The sequence below is a fragment of the Oncorhynchus keta genome, chromosome 16 (assembly GCF_023373465.1).
Source record: "Oncorhynchus keta strain PuntledgeMale-10-30-2019 chromosome 16, Oket_V2, whole genome shotgun sequence".
Taxonomy (NCBI): domain Eukaryota; kingdom Metazoa; phylum Chordata; class Actinopteri; order Salmoniformes; family Salmonidae; genus Oncorhynchus; species Oncorhynchus keta.
In genome coordinates this window covers 12,491,803-12,512,381 of record NC_068436.1, presented here as the reverse complement: position 1 = coordinate 12,512,381, position 20,579 = coordinate 12,491,803, and the positions used below count along the sequence as shown (strand labels likewise).

The window sequence follows — 20,579 nt, the reverse complement described above, 5'->3', positions numbered from 1 at the left end:
TCTCTCTCTCTCTCTCTCTCTCTCTCTCTCTCTCTCTCTCTCTCTCTCTCTCTCTCTCTCTCTCTCTCTCTCTCTCTCTCACGCTCTCTCGCTCTCTCTCTATCAATCTCTTCTTTCCCTTTTCACTCTTTCATTGTCTCTTTTTCCCTCCCTCCCTCCCTCCCTCCCTCCCTCCCTCCCTCCCTCCCTCCCTCCCTCCCTCCCTCCCTCCCTCCCTCCCTCCCCTAAATAAAACAATAATAAAAACCAGGGCTTCTAACCAAGTACCGAGTCATCATTCTGCAGAGACCGGTGATAAATTAGAACAGCTTGTCAAGGTTGTCACCGGGGTAAATTAGCAGGAGACTCGTGTGAACCGTAAAACTGCTGCTTCATTTGCCAATTTCAGCTTTGTCGAGGCGGCTATTAACATGCAGATTTCCTGAATTGTTTATTAGGCCAGCTGAAGCTGGAGTGGCTCTTTTAAACTCGGATTTACTTTACGACTCAGCACAGAGGTAGAAGGTAAAGCAGGCTATGTGTTTGAGGCTGGCTGGTTGGCTAGCTGTAAGGCTGGCTGGACGGTTGGCTTTATGGATGGCGAGCTAGCTGGCTAGCTGGCTGGCAAGATGGCTGGATGGCTGGATGGCTGGCTGGCTTTGCAATGTGACACACAGCAAGGAGCAGGTTGGCTTTCCAGATGTAGGAAGATGTGAGTCACTATATTCAAACATACCAAATACCAACACATGCAGCGAGCTCTACATGAAATGCATAAGCTGCACGTGGAGATGAAACGCGCACGATGTCTCTGATGTATTGAATTTCGATCCCACTGGGGTCTTTGTCAGGACAGGTCAAGAAAGGTCTGGTCTGATGTATTAAAAAACATGGAGGCTAATACAGTCCCTGGTATATTGTGTATTATCTTTCCTCAGCTGCAAGACGAAGCTGTACCTGGAGAACCTTCCCAACACCAGCATCATCATCCCCTTCCACAATGAGGGCTGGTCGTCCCTGCTGAGGACCATCCACAGCATCTCCTACCGCACCCCAGACCACCTCATCGCTGAGATCATACTGGTGGACGACTACAGTGACAGAGGTAGGACACCTGGTTAACTGTTACGTTACTATGTGAATTGGTGGTCAGGGTTCTTACACCACACCCTGCTCAGTGACTGTGGTAGGACCCTGGTTAAACTACAGTTATTACAGTATGGTGCTGGTAGGACCCTGGTTAAACTACAGTTATTACAGTATGGTGCTGGTAGGACCCTGGTTATACTACAGTTATTACATTATGGTGCTGGTAGGACCCTGGTTAAACTACAGTTATTACAGTATGGTGCTGGTAGGACCCTGGTTAAACTACAGTTATTACAGTATGGTGCTGGTAGGACCCTGGTTAAACTACAGTTATTACAGTATGGTGCTGGTAGGACCCTGGTTATACTACAGTTATTACATTATGGTGCTGGTAGGACCCTGGTTAAACTACAGTTATTACAGTATGGTGCTGGTAGGACCCTGGTTAAACTACAGTCATTACAGTATGGTGCTGGTAGGACCCTGGTTATACTACAGTTATTACAGTATGGTGCTGGTAGGACCCTGGTTAAACTACAGTTATTACAGTATGGTGCTGATAGGACCCTGGTTACACTACAGTTATTACAGTATGGTGTTGGTAAGACCCTGGTTAAACTACAGTTATTACAGTATGGTGCTAGTAGGACCCTGGTTAAACTACAGTTATTCATGTATGGTGCTGGTAGGACCCTGGTTAAACTACAGTTATTACAGTATGGTGCTGGTAGGACCCTGGTTACACTACAGTTATTACAGTATGGTGTTGGTAAGACCCTGGTTATACTACAGTTATTACAGTATGGTGCTGGTAGGACCCTGGTTACACTACAGTTATTACAGTATGGTGTTGGTAAGACCCTGGTTATACTACAGTTATTACAGTATGGTGCTGGTAGGACACTGGTTAAACTACAGTTATTCGTGTATGGTGCTGGTAGGACGCTGGTTAAACTACAGTTATTACAGTATGGTGTTGGTAGAACCATGGTTATACTACAGTTATTACATTATGGTGCTGGTAGAACCCTGGTTAAACTACAGTTATTACAGTATGGTGCTGGTAGGACCCTGGTTAAACTACAGTTATTACAGTATGGTGCTGGTAGGACCCTGGTTAAACTACAGTTATTACAGTATGGTGCTGGTAGGACCCTGGTTAAACTACAGTTATTACAGTATGGTGCTGGTAGGACCCTGGTTAAACTACAGTTATTACAGTATGGTGCTGGTAGAACCCTGGTTATACTACAGTTATTACATTATGGTGCTGGTAGGACCCTGGTTAAACTACAGTCATTATAGTATGGTGCTGGTAGGACACTGGTTAAATTACAGTTATTACAGTATGGTGTTGGTAAGACCCTGGTTAAACTACAGTTATTACAGTATGGTGCTAGTAGGACCCTGGTTAAACTACAGTTATTCATGTATGGTGCTGGTAGGACCCTGGTTAAACTACAGTTATTACAGTATGGTGTTGGTAAGACCCTGGTTATACTACAGTTATTACAGTATGGTGCTGGTAGGACCCTGGTTACACTACAGTTATTACAGTATGGTGTTGGTAAGACCCTGGTTATACTACAGTTATTACAGTATGGTGCTGGTAGGACACTGGTTAAACTACAGTTATTCGTGTATGGTGCTGGTAGGACGCTGGTTAAACTACAGTTATTACAGTATGGTGTTGGTAGAACCCTGGTTATACTACAGTTATTACATTATGGTGCTGGTAGAACCCTGGTTAAACTACAGTTATTACAGTATGGTGCTGGTAGGACCCTGGTTAAACTACAGTTATTACAGTATGGTGCTGGTAGGACCCTGGTTAAACTACAGTTATTACAGTATGGTGCTGGTAGGACCCTGGTTAAACTACAGTTATTACAGTATGGTGCTGGTAGGACCCTGGTTAAACTACAGTTATTACAGTATGGTGCTGGTAGGACCCTGGTTAAACTACAGTTATTACAGTATGGTGCTGGTAGAACCCTGGTTATACTACAGTTATTACATTATGGTGCTGGTAGGACCCTGGTTAAACTACAGTCATTATAGTATGGTGCTGGTAGGACACTGGTTAAATTACAGTTATTACAGTATGGTGTTGGTAGGACCCTGGTAAAACTACAGTTATTGCAGTATGGTGCTCTATGTATCAGATAGGACCCTGGTTAAATCAAATCAAATCAAATTGTATTGGTCACATACACATATTTAGCAGATGTTATTGCGGGTGTAGCGAAATGCTTGTGTTCCTAGCTCCAACAGTATGGTGTTAGTGGGTACGGGGCACTTCCACTAGTTCCATTACCCCTACCAACTAATAGAATCTCACTTTGATTCATCTCTGTTAGTGTATGTTTTTGTTGTCTACAACCCTGGATGTTGCCTTTGAGGGTCGTTGTCTTGAGGATAACCCGGTGTGTGAAGCTAGTATGAGCCATATTCATTTGTGTCAACCTCTCAACCTCTATGGTGAGGTAGTTTGGTTTGGGAGGACTAAGGTTTTGCACCCCAGCCAGCTGGTTGCCCTGTTGGCCAGTGCCCTCTTTCTCTCCTGTGGTTCTGTGGATGTTAGTGTTTTGCATAGAAAGAGATTCACTTCCTATAGTGGTGTGGCTGCTTGCCTCAGGAGGAGTGTGATAGAACGTAATCGTTCAGCAGCCAGACCACCTTGGCCGGACAGGGTCAGTCATTGTGTCGATTCAGTGTACTGTATGCTCCCCCACAGTGTTGAGAAGTTGAGACAATCCACTGGAACTCTCAGTCCGCTGGCCTTCCGAGACAGACACACACACACAGAGAAGACACCACACCACAGGGCTTAGCCCGGATCATTCCACATTCCGTATTCCGCCTCTGTAAGCCCATGCATGTATTAGCATAATTGAGGTATTTTAATATTGTTTTAGCGGGCGAAGAGCAACAGCACAAACAACCTCTTGGTGGATGGACTTTAGAGTGTGTGTTCTTCATTTGAATCAGGGGATGATTAAGCCAAATGGGGGATTCACTGGTTGTTTAAAGGAGCGATGCTACATCCATTTTGGTCTTGGAATTCATTCTTGAAGAAGTATGTCTTGTACATAAATGCCTGGTGAGTTTAGTTCAACTGTCATAACCCATCAGAACCCACAATGTCAGCTTGTTTTACTCCAATGTTTGTAAACAACCTAAATGTAAACAAACACAGTATAGGCTCAAAACATGGTCAAAACTCATTTTGATATCATGGATGGTCAATCCTGGAATCTAGCTCTGTTTATGAATTTGAAAGTGGTTACATTTCTCCAGCCCCGTCCCCCAGCTTTTTACCAAAAACAGTGATGGGGTGCCAGCTTTGTTGTCGTTTCAACTGCTGAGTTCCCCTATGAGGTAGGTAACGTTTATATTAAAGCTGTGCACTTTCATAGTTTGAGTCCTTGGTCCACAGTTCACCCATGTAACCACTCTCTGTTGGTTGATTCATGCTGTAGGCCTGTTTGTCCTGTTTACATACTGAGTCAGGTGAATGTGTGGAAATGGGTCATTTTGGTTCTGTGTGTGTGTGTGTGTGAATGGCAGCGTTGGGCAAGGTTTTGTGTGTTTGTGTGTTGTGGGATCACTGTTAGAGGTGGCAGATTCTCAGTGAGTTGAGGCTCTCTGGGACGATAGTCCTCGCGGTGGGACGGCAGATGGTCACAGCTGCTGCTCTACCTTACAGCTGAATCTATCCCCCAAGGTGTGTGTGTGTGTGTGTGTGTGTGTGTGTGTGTGTGTGTGTGTGCTTGCCTGCGTTTGATGTGTTAATGTTATTGTCACTGGCCATATTATATAGTTTATTATTCACCCATCTTACAACCACACTTCAATAGTACCTAAACTGGTCCGCTGTGTAATGCATGCCAGATATTCTGGCTACACATCCCAGGACTGCGTTCACCCCCATCATGTTCTGGTGTGTTACACAGAGAAGCTAGGCACGTTCTGGTGTGTTGCACACAGCAGCTAGGCAGAGTGGCCTCTTTGTGCCTGTGGAGGACAATTCTCCAGTGAGGGAAGCAGAAATATCTATGAAGAGATTTTTCACCTGAAGCGAGAATAACAATAAGCTCTGCAGACAGAATAGCTACATTTGAAACAAAACCTTCTGAGAAATCATTTGGCAATGTATAATTATGAGTCATAATGATAATAACTCTCCATCTGTTGCTCGAATTATAAATAATGAAATCAACCTTTATTGTCTGATGCTACGTTCATAACCCATGGTTGTAATTCCCAGAGAAACACGGAAAGGCCAACAAGCTTCATCAACCACAAACTAAAAGTACAGCTACCATGCTTGTAAACAAATTATAATGCTCAAAACCCATATTAATATATAGCTTTTTATAAACAATGTTTTGTTGTTGTATTTGACTGCTGAAAATGCAGTTATCGAGGTTATTTCCTTACTAGGTGACATCAGAGGTCAGCATGTGGGAGAAGTTGGAGCTCAGGGATGATAGACAAGTTTCCCACTAGTAATTACCAGTTGGAGGGGCGTTCAAGTGGATCTTTCCCAGCTGAATGTGGTAAATACCACCTTCCCACTTTTTGTGAACGCAGCATTAGTCAACAACTGTGAAGATATCCAATCCATTAAGTTTCAGTGGAAAAATATGATTATGTTGCATAAGTATACCAATCAGTTGGCTACTGTAACGGCTTTCTTGTGGAGAAGGAGAGTCGGACCAAAATGCAGCGTGATGATGATTCATGATATTTTAATGAAGGAAAAAACTATACATGAAGAAACTACAAAATAGTGAAATGTGAAAACCAAAACAGCCCTATCTGGTGCAAACACAAAGACAGGAACAATCACCCACAAAACACTCAAAGAATATGGCTGCCTAAATATGGTTCCCAATCAGAGACAACGATACACACCTGCCTCTGATTGAGAACCACTCCAGACAGCCATAGACTTTGCTAGATAACCCCACTAAGCCACACACCCAACACCCCACAAAACCCCAAGACAAAACACACCACAATAAACCCATGTCACACCCTGGCCTGACCAAATAAATGAAGACAAACACAATATATCACGACCAGGGCGTGACAGCTACATAGTTTATATGGATGGGCATTAGAAATTATTTCACTATTCAAATAATATGAAGGTGGAGTGGGACCAGGGGACTTACCTAGGATGGAGAGTGCACCAGAGGAGGGGGGGTCTGCAGCGGTGCGGAGGCCACCAGAGGCGAGAGAGGCCAACGGAGCAGCGCCTGGGGTGGGGTGCTCAATGGTGGCAGAGAGGCCACCGGAGTCAATGCAGCGGGAGGATGGTAGTGCAGTGGGAGGCGAGTTACATCGGGATCGGGCATTCAGTGAGGCCTTTGGGAATACGTGTTTACATTTTGTGTACTTAAACGTCCGAAGCCTACTACCGAAGACAGATGAGATACGTCTGTTGGTTCGCAAATCAGAGGTGGGGGTCTTGTGTTTTACAGAGAGAGGAAGGATCAGAATCGGAATGGTGGGGGGGATATGTGCATTTGTAAGATTGGACATTGCTTATAATGTCAGATCGGATTTAAGCGTTGATCTGGAGATTGTCTGGCTGGATATCTGCCTTCCCAAAACCAAGCCGATTTTGTTGAGGGTGTGTTACAGGCTGCCCAATCAGAAGGCATTCTATGTAGGTCTCGGAAATTGTGTTGTCAAGCTGTAATGATTCCCTGGTGAAGGAAATAAGTTTGTTAGGCGATTTCAATACTGATGTCTGCAAAAAGGCAAACCCAACTCACAATGTATTTATGCACTTCTGTAGATCACTTGCCCTGACCCAAATGATAATAGATCCCACCAGGGTATGGGAAACGGTGCAAAGTACAATTGACTTAATATTGGTGTCTGATCAATCCAAAATATCGCAGAGTGGAGTAATAGTATATGGAATCAGTGATAACTTTATTACATCTTACACAAGGAGGGTTTTTAAAGATATATATTATAATTTCACAAAACTGTTAGAATCAGAGGACTCAATAAATACTGTGTTGAAATGTTTAGGGAGCAAGTGGGTACAATTGACTGGTCACCAGTGCTGGGGTAGACAGTGCCTGGGAAGCCTTTAAATGTAGATTCCTTGATGTGGTGAATGTGATGGCTCCCATTAGACGGGTCAGGGTAAAGCAGAGATCTAGCCCTGGGTTTAATCAGGAGATTCTAGAATCTATCCAAGCAAGGAATAAGGCCTTGATAAAATGTAAGAACTCGAAAGAGCAGCATGTTTTTGTCCTATATAAACATCACAGAAATTAAGCACAGCGCAGGATGGGGGGTTACTTTACTGATAAAATCATTGAGAACAAAAATTACACTAAAAAACGTTGAAAATCATTGAAGGAACTAGGCTGTAGTAGTACTACCAAAAACAAACTGAACAGTATTGGACTGAACATCAGGGGGGAGATGGTAAATGAAAAAGTAGAGGTTGCCAATGAATTCAACATTTGTTTTATTTCTGTTGCCAGCAAGCTGGTTAGCAAGCTGCCCACCAGTTCTGGTATGTATGGAAACGACCAAGTCAATAAGTATTGTGCCGAATTACGGGTTCAGTCAAAATCTTTTGCAAAGGTAGCAACAGCCAAAATAGCCAGGATGCTAGCTTAAATGCTCCAAAGCCACAGGCCTGGATAATATTCCTGCAAGGTTTCTTATATATTCTGCTGAGCAAATTTCCCCTTGTATTACGCATATGGTTAATCGTTCTCTTAAACAATGCATCTTTCCCAGGGACATAAAACAGACTAAAGTTATACCCCTGTAAAGAAGGGGATAAAGTCTGACCCTGGGAACTATAGGCCTGTATCTATCCTCAGTGTAACATCAATGATCCTGGAGAGAGTTGTACATGAGTATGAATATGTCAACAAACACAGTCTAATGTATGATTTTCAGTCAGGTTTTTGAAAAACATACTCCACTGATTCATGTCTACTTGACTGACTTCATCAGGAAGGAGATTGATGAGGGAAATCTCTGTGGAATGGTACTGCTTGGCCTAGAAAAGGCCTCCGATACAGTTAACCACTGTCTCCTAATCTCCAAACTGGAGGCACTGGGGTTAAGCAGTATCCCTCTAGGCTGGGTAAAGTCATTTTTATCAGGTAGGGAGCAAATAGTACAGGTTAATGGTTCACTGTCTCAGGCAAAACCAATGTGGTGTTCTGCAGGGGAGCGTGCTTGGACCTTTACTATTTTTACTGTATATTAGCAATATGAAAGATGCTTGTTCTTGCCGTCTTTTCCTTTATGAGGATGACTCTACTCTTCTGGTCTCACAAAAGTAAAACTATGTTGGAGAGCATACTTAACACATAGCTTACTAACATTAGCAAATGGCTTGGAGATTATAAGGTATCTCTGCACTAATGTAAAACTGTGGCAATTATTTTTGGATCCAGACCTAAATTGAGTAGGTACTTTGAAATCAGAGTGGAGTTAGCGGGGAGGTGCTGACTACTAAAAACCTCTGTTAGCTACCTGGGATGCATCCTTGATGGAAGATCGGGAGGTGTGAGCATGGCCACTAAAGTGCTAAGGGAAGGTTAATGCCAGGACTACATTTTTGCCTAGAAAGTCCAAGCTGCTTGATAAGGACTCCATGAAAGTGATAGCCACTGCTCTCATTCAATGCCACTTTGACTACACTAGTACTTCCTGGTTTGGGGGCTTATCTAAGCTTATGAAGGGGAAGCTCCAGATAGCCCATAATAAGATGATCAGGGTAGTATTGAAGGTAGTATTGATTGTGTCCCAGATTAGACTGGGTTTGGTTTACACAAGTATTTATGGTTCTGCGCCCAGATATCTAACTGATTACTTTCCCAGTGTTAGGGATGCACACAATCACAGCACCATCAGGTGTTGCAAATGTTTGCTTATACAGGTTCAGGAGTAATGCTAGGAAAGGTATTTTCTGGAGCCTCAGAGTTGAATGAGTTGCCTCTTCCCATAAAAACTACGGCCTCTCAGCTTAAAAAATAAAGTAAAAAACTGTTTATCTTCTGTGCCCATATGAATGACCCCTATGATGTACCTCTGTAAATAACGTCACATAGAATGACGTAAAATGCCACAACAGCAGACAGTGAAGTTGTTTTCAGGGTGCTATTCCGGTATTTGTTGGCTAGGGGCGGTTAGAAGCATTGGGCCAGTAACCGAAAGTTTGCTGAATGGAATTCCTGAGCTGACAAGGTAAAAATCTGTTGTTTTGCACCTGAGCAAGGCAGTTAACCCACTGTTCCCTGGGCGTCGAAGATGTGGATGTTGATTAAGGCAGCTCTCCGCACCTCTCTGAGTGAGAGGGGTTGGGTTAAATGCGGAAGACACATTTCAGTTGAATGCATTCAGTTGTACAACTGACTAGGTTTCCCCCTTTCCCCTTTCCCTAACAGTAGCCTCAGCTAACAGCAATAGTGAATATGTCTGATGTTTGCCATCATAGAACTGATTCTGTTTCCGTTGGTGCGCGCCTGCAGGCCATTTGAAGTTGGTAAATAGCATACTGTTGTCAGGGGCTGACCGGAGGGCTATGATAGTAAAATGCCTTTTCATGTGAAAAGCAACCCATAACCCATAGCCCATGAGAGAGAAAAAGGAGCTTTAAAATAAAAAAAATCACTTTGTGCGTCTTCAGAACTGTAGGCTACATTTACAGTGTGCAGCATTAAAGCAGGAGTAAAAAATAAATAAAAACATTCTAAAGTTCATTGTTTTATTCAATTAAGAATGTAATGTGTCATGGTATATCCTTGTGTGTAACAAAACAAACCCCCCAAACAAGCCTGCATCTAGGCAATATTTCCCCATGCTACTAGTCTAGCATTAGGTTTGGTACAGCGGGGGTTAATATAAGCCTTGCTGTCTGCCTATCCAACCTGTGCAACATGATGCTTTTGTGTGTGATGGGATCTCCATGGTGCCATGCACATGAACATGACGAGACTAAAAGTCAGGCCAATTCATTTATCAGGATCATTCATGGATATATCCAAAGAATTGGCAATATAAACTAAGGTAAAACAAAGGAAAATGCACATTGTTTGCTGTCCTTTCAGCTGCTTGATGTGATCGTGTGTTAGTTTTAGTTGGATAGTTAGTTACAGTAGCAAAGGTTGAAGTAACTTTAGTCTAGCTATCCTCAGTGCTTAATTTGTATATCAGGAAGTGCTGGAACATAAAGTGAGCACGAGAGGGGGGTGACCTGGGGAGCTCTGAGGTACCGGAACGCATGAAAAAATAATCACCTTTATAATAAAGCATTGCATGCATATCACATGTAGTGGCATGGGGAACAATTTTAGTGGCATAGAGTCTGGGAAAATGTCTGTCTTTTAAAAACGCATTTCATTTGACTGGAGACTTTGGTATAATCTTTTTTATTGCCGAGTTCAAAACAACTAGGAACTCGCAACTGGGAAATCTCAGAACTCTGATTTGTTTTGAATAGTCATCTAACTCGGAATTCCAAGTCAGGAATTCGGGCCTCTTTCTAGAGCTCCGACCTGAATATCACTGACATCATGATTCCAACTCAAGTTCCCAATTGTCTTTAAAATCGCCATAATACCACACAAATGATCAAAACGAGAGGCTACTTTGACAAAGAACAACTGAAAATCTGAGATCAATAAAAACTAACTTGTCTTGAATCCATCAATAGCTATTGCAGGCTACAATATGAGTAGGAAATGATAGTTCTAAAAAGTCTTTCCAGTTCCACTGGCTCACCCAATGATGCGCAGCTCCCTCACTGGTGATGGCCGATGCGCTCGTGCCAAAAGCCTCTCTCTCCTGGTTTACTTTGTAAAATATTTGGAAGTTGATTAGGTATTTTGGTAGCCTACAGCATAGTCTTCTATTTTCAGCTAGAGCCATTTGTTCCAACCTGTCTTGTCTGCATGCTGTTTGTTCACTGACAGATTTGCCACGTGTTCCAGACTGTAGGCTATGCCTTGTTATTGGGATACACTCCACAGCTAGGCAATTTTAAAATACGACGCTATTGATCCTCTGTGGCAAACTTATAGGCTTTCTAGTGTAATAGGCTATTCTGAATTATTTAATTTATTTCTGAACAGACAGCAGTAACTCTATAACTTTGGCAAATGTATTTAAATGTATCAGTGTTGCTGCAGCTCCTCCAGGACCCTTTGCACGGTTAAGATTCTATAAGGAAATAAATCATGAAGTGCAGCGCTGGAGAGATGAGAATTGCAGGCTCAGGTCTATCAGAGCAGAGTGAGGGAGAGAAATCATAGAAATGGAATCTCATTGTAGTTCTGGGAGAGATACAGGGGGGGGGCAACTCTAAATAAATAAATTTTATCGCTTTTATTTGATTTTTGACATTGCAAAAAGTGAATATAATTGTTCATGCCAGGAGAGGTACCAGATCCGGCCAAATAGGTGATCAAAAATCATCTGATAATCCCCTCTAAAGGGCTGTTTCCTATGGCTTCGCCTCAGGCCTAAGAACAGCCCTTAGTCTGGAGTTATCACACGATAATCCCCAGGTTCTCATGCCTTATTGCTTAAAATCTGGTGTGCTGCTTGTTCGTTATATTGTCTATACATATGGACTTCAAATGTGCATGTTTTACCCTATATTAAAGGTACACCTAGTCCAATTATCCTGGTACCTGCAATGTGTGAACCAACCAATCGGAGACCTGTTGGCAAGGACTCTGCTGAATTGTGTCCAAAGGTCTTCACCTTGGTAGAACTCAGAGTTTCGCTCTCTCTGAGCTCAGACCCCCTCCGACACCTTGTGGGGAGAAAATCACCTGTCACTCCTGAAGTGTCACCGCCCGCGGTCACCGTGGAAATATCCAGCAAGTCACTCACAGCATGGAGCTGTCACCACCGCTTTATCTCCACGGCAACATTTAAGGGCAAAGATCCAATTCCCGTCAATCACCCGGCAACCGCCCCCAAAAAATGTGATGTGAGAGATAAGAGAGAGGTGTTCTTATTGGAATAGACTGGCTGACTGACTGACAGTGTCATTTCTGTAGCTTTCAAACAAGAGGGGTTGGAAAATGGAATATGAATTAGATTCTACCGCTCAAAGCATCAAAGATGACAGTTGTTTCTAATTTAAGCTACCTGAATGACAGACTCAAATGAGATCGGTAGGAATCTCAGTACATGAATTTGTTGCTGTCTAACTTTAGCCAAATTTGAAATATGACAGGGCATGCCAGGTTAGAAAACACTAAGCTGAAAACTAAATGTTCACAGTAAATACCAAATAGCCTAAATTAAAACTTTAAAATGCTTTGAACTTTTTAAAAGAACAATCCTTAGCTAAATTGAAGGCCCTGCAAAAACATCCAGCTGTGTATTGTGTGTGCTTTGCAAATGTTTCCTTTTATAGCTTAGCCAAATCACCATTCGCCCTCCACAGGCAGTAACATACACACACACACACACAGAGAGAGAGAGAGAGAGAGAGAGAGAGAGAGAGAGAGAGAGAGAGAGAGAGAGAGAGAGAGAGAGAGAGAGAGAGAGAGAGAGAGAGAGAGAGAGAGAGAGAGAGAGAGAGAGAGAGAGAGAGAGAGAGAGAGAGAGAGAGAGAGAGAGCCCCCCCCCCACACGCACACACACACACATTTCAGCTAAAAGTCTTTAGAAAGGAAAGCTGTTCCTGTGAAAGATAACCATTTCACATTGCTTCTCAGGGTATCTCCAAATTAACCACTGCTGGGCACTCATTAAAACATGGGCGCAAATTGAATTCACTCCACAGAATTTAATGAATCGTGAAATGTCCCCTCATTCAGTGTCATTTAGCTAGAACCGAGATGACACTCTGTTATGCGCTTTTGCTCTTTTTATTCTATGTATTATGCAAAGGGGTGCTAATTGGAAAAAATAACATTTTGGGCGACCGAGAGTCATCACCAATCGATTGGTTGAATTTTTTAAAAGGTGTATTTTTCCATAGACTGTATGTACTGAACTTGTCTGAAGCTGTAAGCACACTGTTTGAATAAATAATTAAGACACACAAATGATTCAAGAGGGAGCCAGAGATCAATATAGCCTAACCAGAAGAAAGAAAACTGTTTACGACCCTTCTCCCGCTGCTGCTGGCATTTGCAGATTTAGCCTTTACGCTGGGGCCGAGCCAGAGGGGTGTCCAGGGTGGCACTGGATAACCCTGACATCCGATTGGCCACCCCGGGTGCCACCCCAAAATGTTATTCGCTACTGGCAGTTTGATGCTGATTGACATCTCATTTCACCTTTTGTTGAAAGAAGCATTTATTTTGACATTCGGCGCGCATTTTTCAAATCAGGCGCGAGGAAAAGACAATATTAACGTTGGTTGCGAGATACAGAAGAATAAGAATAAGAAGAACATACAGAAGAAGAGAGAATATTCCCACAGCTCCACGAGATCTTTTCGCGATTGGCGAAAGCATCATATTTGAAGTAAGTTTTAAACCCGATGCTAAACCTTAGGTTTCCTGGACGACTTTGTATCGCTGTGTGAGTTAACGTTAGATCTAGATTTACAATTGCGACCTGGCCAAGATAAAGCAAAGTGGTTCGACAGATACAACGACACAGAGTTACACATGGAGTAAAACAAACACACAGTCAATAATACAGTAGAAACAAGTCTATATAAGATGTGAGCAGATGAGGTAAGATAAGGGAGGTAAAGGCAAAAAAAGGCCATGGTGGCAAAGTAAATACAATATATCAAGTAAGTAAATTTCCAGTTTCAGATATTTTTGTAGTTCGTTCCAGTCATTGGCAGCAGAGAACTGGAAGGAGAGGCGGCCAAAGAAATAATTGGTTTTGGGGGTGACCAGAGAGATATACCTGCTGGAGCGCGTGCTACAGGTGGGTGATGCCATGGTGACCAGCGAGCTGAGATAAGGGGGGACTTTACCTAGCAGGGTCTTGTAGATGACATGGAGCCAGTGGGTTTGGCGACGAGTATGAAGCGAGGGCCAGCCAACGAGAGCGTATAGGTCGCAATGGTGGGTAGTATATGGGGCTTTGGATTGCACTGTGATAGACTGCATCCAATTTGTTGAGTAGGGTATTGGAGGCTATTTTGTAAATGACATCGCCGAAGTCGAAGATTGGTAGGATGGTCAGTTTTACAAGGGTATGTTTGGCAGCATGAGTGAAGGATGCTTTGTTGCGAAATAGGAAGCCAATTCTCGATTTAACTTTGGATTGGAGATGTTTGATGTGGGTCTGGAAGGAGAGTTTACAGTCTAAACCAGACACCTAGGTATTTGTAGTTGTCCACGTATTCTAAGTCAGAGCCGTCCAGAGTAGTGATGTTGGACAGGCGGGCAGGTGCAGGCAGCGATCGGTTGAAGAGTATGCATTTAGTTTTACTTGTATTTAAGAGCAATTGGAGGCCACGGAAGGAGAGTTGTATGGCATTGAAGCTTGCCTGGAGGGTTGTTAACACAGTGTCCAAAGAAGGGCCAGAAGTATACAGAATGGTGTCGTCTGTGTAGAGGTGGATCAGAGACTCACCAGCAGCAAGCGCGACATCATTGATGTATACAGAGAAGAGAGTCGGTCCAAGAATTGAACCCTGTGGCACCCCCATAGAGACTGCCAGAGGTCCGGACAGCAAACCCTCCGATTTGACACACTGAACTCTATCAGAGAAGTAGTTGGTGAACCAGGCGAGGCAATCATTTGAGAAACCAAGGCTGTCGAGTCTGCCGATGAGGATGTGGTGATTGACAGAGTCGAAAGCCTTGGCCAGATCAATGAATACGGCTGCACAGTAATGTTTCTTATCGATGGCGGTTAAGATATCGTTTAGGACCTTGAGCGTGGCTGAGGTGCACCCATGACCAGCTCTGAAACCAGATTGCATAGCAGAGAAGGTATGGTGAGATTCGAAATGGTCGGTAATCTGTTTGTTGACTTGGCTTTCGAAGACCTTAGAAAGGCAGGGTAGGATAGATATAGGTTTGTAGCAGTTTGGGTCAAGAGTGTCCCCCCCTTTGAAGAGGGGGATGACCGCAGCTGCTTTCCAATCTTTGGGAATCTCAGACGACACGAAAGAGAGGTTGAACAGGCTGGTAATAGGGGTGGCAACAATTTCGGCAGATAATTTTAGAAAGAAAGGGTACAGATTGTCTAGCCCGGCTGATTTGTAGGGGTCCAGATTTTGCAGCTCTTTCAGAACATCAGCTGACTGGATTTGGGAGAAGGAGAAATGGGGAAGGCTTGGGCGAGTTGCTGTGGGGGGTGCAGTGCTGTTGACCGGGGTAGGAGTAGCCAGGTGGAAAGCATGGCCAGCCATAGAAAAATGCTTATTGAAATTCTCAATTATAGTGGATTTATCAGTGGTGACAGTGTTTCCTATCTTCAGTGCAGTGGGCAGCTGGGAGGAGGTGTTCTTATTCTCCATGGACTTTACAGTGTCCCAGAACTTTTTTGAGTTAGTGTTGCAGGAAGCAAATGTCTGCTTGAAAAAGCTAGCCTTGGCTTTTCTAACTGCCTGTGTATAATGGTTTCTAGCTTCCCTGAACAGCTGCATATCACGGGGGCTGTTCGATGCTAATGCAGAACGCCATAGGATGTTTTTCTGTTGGTTAAGGGCAGTCAGGTCTGGGGAGAACCAAGGGCTATATCTGTTCCTAGTTCTAAATTTCTTGAATGGGGAATGCTTATTTAAGATGGTTAGGAAGGCATTTAAAAAAATAACCAGGCATCCTCTACTGACGGGATGAGATCAATATCCTTCCAGGATACCCCGGCCAGGGAGATTAGAAAGGCCTGCTCGCTGAAGTGTTTCAGGGAGCGTTTGACAGTGATGAGTGGAGGTCGATTGACCGCTGACCCATTAAGGATGCAGGCAATGAGGCAGTGATCACTGAGATCTTGGTTGAAGACAGCAGAGGTGTATTTAGAGGGCAAGTTGGTTAGGATGATATCTATGAGGGTGCCCGTGTTTAAGGCTTTGGGGAGGTACCTGGTAGGTTCATTGATAATTTGTGTGAGATTGAGGGCATCAAGCTTAGATTGTAGGATGGCTGGGGTGTTAAGCATGTTCCAGTTTAGGTTGCCTAGCAGCACGAGCTCTGAAGATAGATGGGGGGCAATCAGTTCACATATGGTGTCCAGAGCACAGCTGGGGGCAGAGGGTGGTCTATAGCAGGCGGCAACAGTGAGAGATTTGTTTTTAGAGAGGTGGATTTTTAAAAGTAGAAGTTCAAATTGTTTGGGTACAGACCTGGATAGTAGGACAGAACTCTGCAGGCTATCTTTGCAGTAGATTGCAACACCGCCCCCTTTGGCAGTTCTATCTTGTCTGAAAATGTTTTAGTTTGGGATGAAAATTTCTGAATTTTTGGTGGTCTTCCTAAGCCAGGATTCAGACACAGCTAGAACATCCGGGTTGGCAGAGTGTGCTAAAGCAGTGAATAAAACAAACTTAGGGAGGAGGCTTCTAATGTTAACATGCATGAAACCAAGGCTATTACGGTTACAGAAGTCATCAAACGAGAGCGCCTGGGGAATAGGAACAGACAGTTAATCAGATAAGATAGATCGGTTCTCAATTTAGCCTAACATTATGTTTACATCTGTGCTAATAATACACGCATATACAGTGCAGTGTTGTAAGTTACAGTGTCACGAATCCGACCGAGGTGTTTCCCCTTCCCGGGCGGTTGGCGCTCGGCGGTCGTCGTCACCGGCCTATTAGCTGCCACTGATTGTTTTCCTCCCCCTCCTTGTATGTTTAGTGGTAGCACCTGTTCATGATTGAATCAGCTAATTAGTTTGTCTTTATTAGGCAGCCGGCCCGCCTGGTTGTTGTGCGGGATTATTGCAGTGTAACCTTCGGCTCTGTTGTTAGAAGTACGTGTTAGTGCCTGGTCGTTACGTTTTCTGTTGTACATTCTCATTCCCTGTGTTTGGGGCCGTTACTATTGATTTGAGCACCCTGGGATGCGTTGGCGCTATTAAAGACGCACAGCTTTGCACTCACTGTCTCCTGCGTTTGACTCCACACACCTACGACACCTGAAGTGTTACAGAATCCCGCACCATAAAAATCGAATGGAGTCAGCAGGAGCAGCAGCCAACCCTCTCCCATCGATGGAGGAACGGGTTCTCCACCACACCACCATTCTCCATCGGATCGGATCCGCGATGGATCAAGTGATGGAGAGAATGGACCGATGGGAGAGGAGTGGTCTCCTCTCTCCACCTTCGGCACCCCCGACTCCGGTCTCCCCATCACTCGACTCCAGCACCCTTCGTCTGACGCTACCGAGGGCTTATGATGGAGCGGCGGGTTGCCAGGGGTTTCTGCTTCAGCTGGAGCTATACCTGGCCACCGTTAGACCCCCTCCCTCAGGAGCGGAGAGGGTGAGTGTCCTCATCTCCTGCCTCACGGGTCGTGCTCTGGAGTGGGCGACGCAGTCTGGAATGGCCCAGACTCAGCGCGGGAGCACTACCCAGAGTTTTCCTGCCGCTTCCGTGCCGTATTTGATCACCCTATAGACGGCCGGCGGTGGGAGAACGACTTTTTCATCTCAGGCAGGAGAGGAGGAGCGCCCAGGATTACGCGCTGGAGTTCCGGACCTTGGCAGCCGGATCTGGGTGGAACGACAGGGCCCTTATGGACCACTACAGGTGTGGTCTCCGAGAGGGCGTCCGCCGGGAGTTAGCGTGTCGGGACACCACTCTGTCACTGGATCAGCTGATTGACATGTCCATTCGACTGGACAATCTGCTGGCTGCCCCTTGAGCGTTCAGAGAAGGGTCCTGTGCGTTCCACCACCCGGCCCCTCCGCTCCCATTCCGATGGAGTTGGGAGGGGCTGCGCCGAGGTGCCGGAGGAGGGGCCTTCCTGCACCAACTGTGGTCGGAGAGGACACACGTCTGATCGGTGCTGGGGGGTCCGTCTGGGAGTAGAGATGGCAGGCGGAACGCTTCTCGGTCACCCCAGGTGAGTCAGCATCAGACTCACCCAGAATCCCTTGTTGGCCATATGTTTGTCTTAATCTCTTTCCTTCACTTTTTTCCCTCTTCCCAGCATAGGGCGCTAGTCGATTCAGGCGCAGCTGGGAACTTTATGGATCGCGGACTCGCCCTTAAGTTAGGGGTTCCGCTGGTGCCGATAGATTCTCCTTTCCCCGTGCACTCCCTAGATAGCCGGCCATTAGGGTCAGGGATGGTCGGGAGACCTGGTCCCACTGGACATGGTGACGCAGGGGAATCATAGGGAGCGTATCAGTTTTTTTATTATTGATTCGCCTGCGTTTCCAGTGGTGCTGGGGACTCCTGGCTGGCCCGGCACAATCCTAAAATTTCGTGGAGACAAGGGTTCTCCAGGGGTGGTCAGAGGAGTGTTCTGGAAGGTGTTTGGGAGTTTCCATCGGTGCCACGTCGGTGGAGAGTCCAGACCAGGGTTCCACGGTGTGCATTCCCCGAGTATGCCGATTTGGCAATCGCTTTCAGTAAAGTGAAAGCGACTAAATTACCACCTTATCGACCGGGGAAGGGATTGTACGATAGATCTCAGGTAGACGCTGCGCTTCCCAAGAGTCATGTGTACCCGCTGTCCCAGGAGGAGACGTTGGCAATGGAGACATATGTCACGGAGTCGCTGGGACAGGGGTACATTCGGCCCTCCATTTCACCCGTCTCCTCGAGTTTCTTTTTGTGAGGAAAAGGAGGGAGGTTTGCGTCCGTGTATCGATTATAGAGGTCTAAACGCCATCACAGTGGGGTATAGTTACCCTCTACCTCTCATCGCTACGGCGGTGGAATCGTTCCACGGAGCGCAGTTCTTCACAAAACTGGATCTCAGGAGCGCGTATAGTCTGGTGCGTATTCGGAAGGGAGACGAGTGGAAAACCGCATTTAGTACTACATCCGGCCACTATGAGTACCTCGTCATGCCGTATGGGTTAAAGAATGCTCCAGCCGTTTTCCAATCCTTTGTAGACGAGATTCTCAGGGACCTGTGCGGTCAGGGGTGGTTGTTTATATCGATGACATTCTGATCTACTCGGCCACTCACACCGCGCATGTGTCTCTGGTGCGCAAAGTGCTTGGAAGACTGCTGGAGCATGACCTATACGTCAAGGCTGAGAAATGCGTGTTCTCTAAGCGAGCCGTCTCTTTTCTGGGATATCGCATTTCCACCTCGGGGGTGGTGATGGAGGGTGAACGCATTAGGGCCGTGCGTAATTGGCCGACTCAACCACGGTAAAGGAGGTGCAGCGGTTTTGGGTTTTGCCAACTACTACCGGAGGTTTATCCGGGGTTTTGGCCAGATAGCGGCTCCCATTACCTCACTGCTGGGGGGCCCGGTGCGTGCAGTGGTCAGCACAGGCGGACAGGGCATTCAACAAGTTGAAGGCGCTGTTCACTGGCGCCCGTGTTGGCGCATCCGGATCCCTCTCTAGCATTCATAGTGGAGGTGGACGCGTCCGAGGCTGGGGTGGGTGCCGTGCTATCACAGCGCTCGGGTACGCCACCAAAACTCCGCCCCTGCGCTTTCTTCTCAAGGAAGCTCAGCCCAGCGGAGCGTAACTATGATGTGGGGACCGGGAGTTGCTAGCGGTGGTTAGAGCTCTGAAGGTGTGGAGACACTGGCTTGAGGGGGCTAAGCACCCTTTTCTCATCTGGACCGACCACCAGAATCTGGGTATATTCGGGCTGCAAGGAGACTTAACCCACGTCAGGCAAGGTGGGCCATGTTCTTCACCCGGTTCCGGTTTACTTTGTCTTATAGACCGGGCTCCCAGAGCGTGAGGGCTGACGCACTGTCCCGCCTTTACGACACCGAGGATGGGTCCACCGAACCTACTCCCATCCTTCCCGCCTCTAAGCTGGTAGCCCCAGTGGTATGGGAGGTGGACTCGGACATCGAGCGGGCGTTACGGGCTGAACCCGCGCCTCCTCAGTGTCCAGCGGGGCGAAGGTACGTGCCGCTTGATGTTCGGGACAAGCTGATTCGGTGGGCTCACGTCCTACCCTCCTCGGGTCACCCTGGGGTGACGAGGACAGTGGGGAGCCTTCAGGGGAGGTATTGGTGGCCTACGTTGGTTAAGGACGTTAAGGGTTATGTCTCCTCTTGCTCAGTGTGCGCTCAGAGTAAGGCTCTAGGCACCTTCCTAGAGGAAGCTACAACCCCTCCCCGTTCCACAGCGGCCATGGTCACATCTGTCCATAGATTTCCTGACCGATCTTCCGCCGTCTCAGGGAACACCGCGGTTCTAGTGATTGTGGATCGGTTTTCTAAGTCCTGCCGTCTCCTCCCGTTGCCCGGTATCCCTACAGCCCTGCAGACTGCGGAGGCATTATTTACCCATGTCTTTCGGCACTACGGGGTGCCGGAGGACATCGTTTCTGATCGGGGCCCCCAATTCACGTCTCGGGTATGGAGAGCGTTCATGGAACGTTTGGGGTCTCTGTCAGCCTGACCTCCGGTTATCACCCCGAGAGTA

General features: G+C 45.9%; 1 protein-coding gene across 2 annotated transcripts in view; it reads left to right on the top strand.

Annotated features, from left to right (window-relative positions):
- Positions 1–20,579, top strand: part of LOC118395561 (polypeptide N-acetylgalactosaminyltransferase-like 6) — a 271,053-nt gene that overhangs the window by 59,661 nt on the left and 190,813 nt on the right. For both annotated transcript variants that reach the window (XM_052464695.1, XM_052464694.1), the window contains exon 5: positions 918–1,084. In XM_052464695.1, coding sequence (XP_052320655.1) covers positions 918–1,084 — 167 coding nt within the window. The remainder of the gene's footprint in view (positions 1–917; positions 1,085–20,579) is intronic.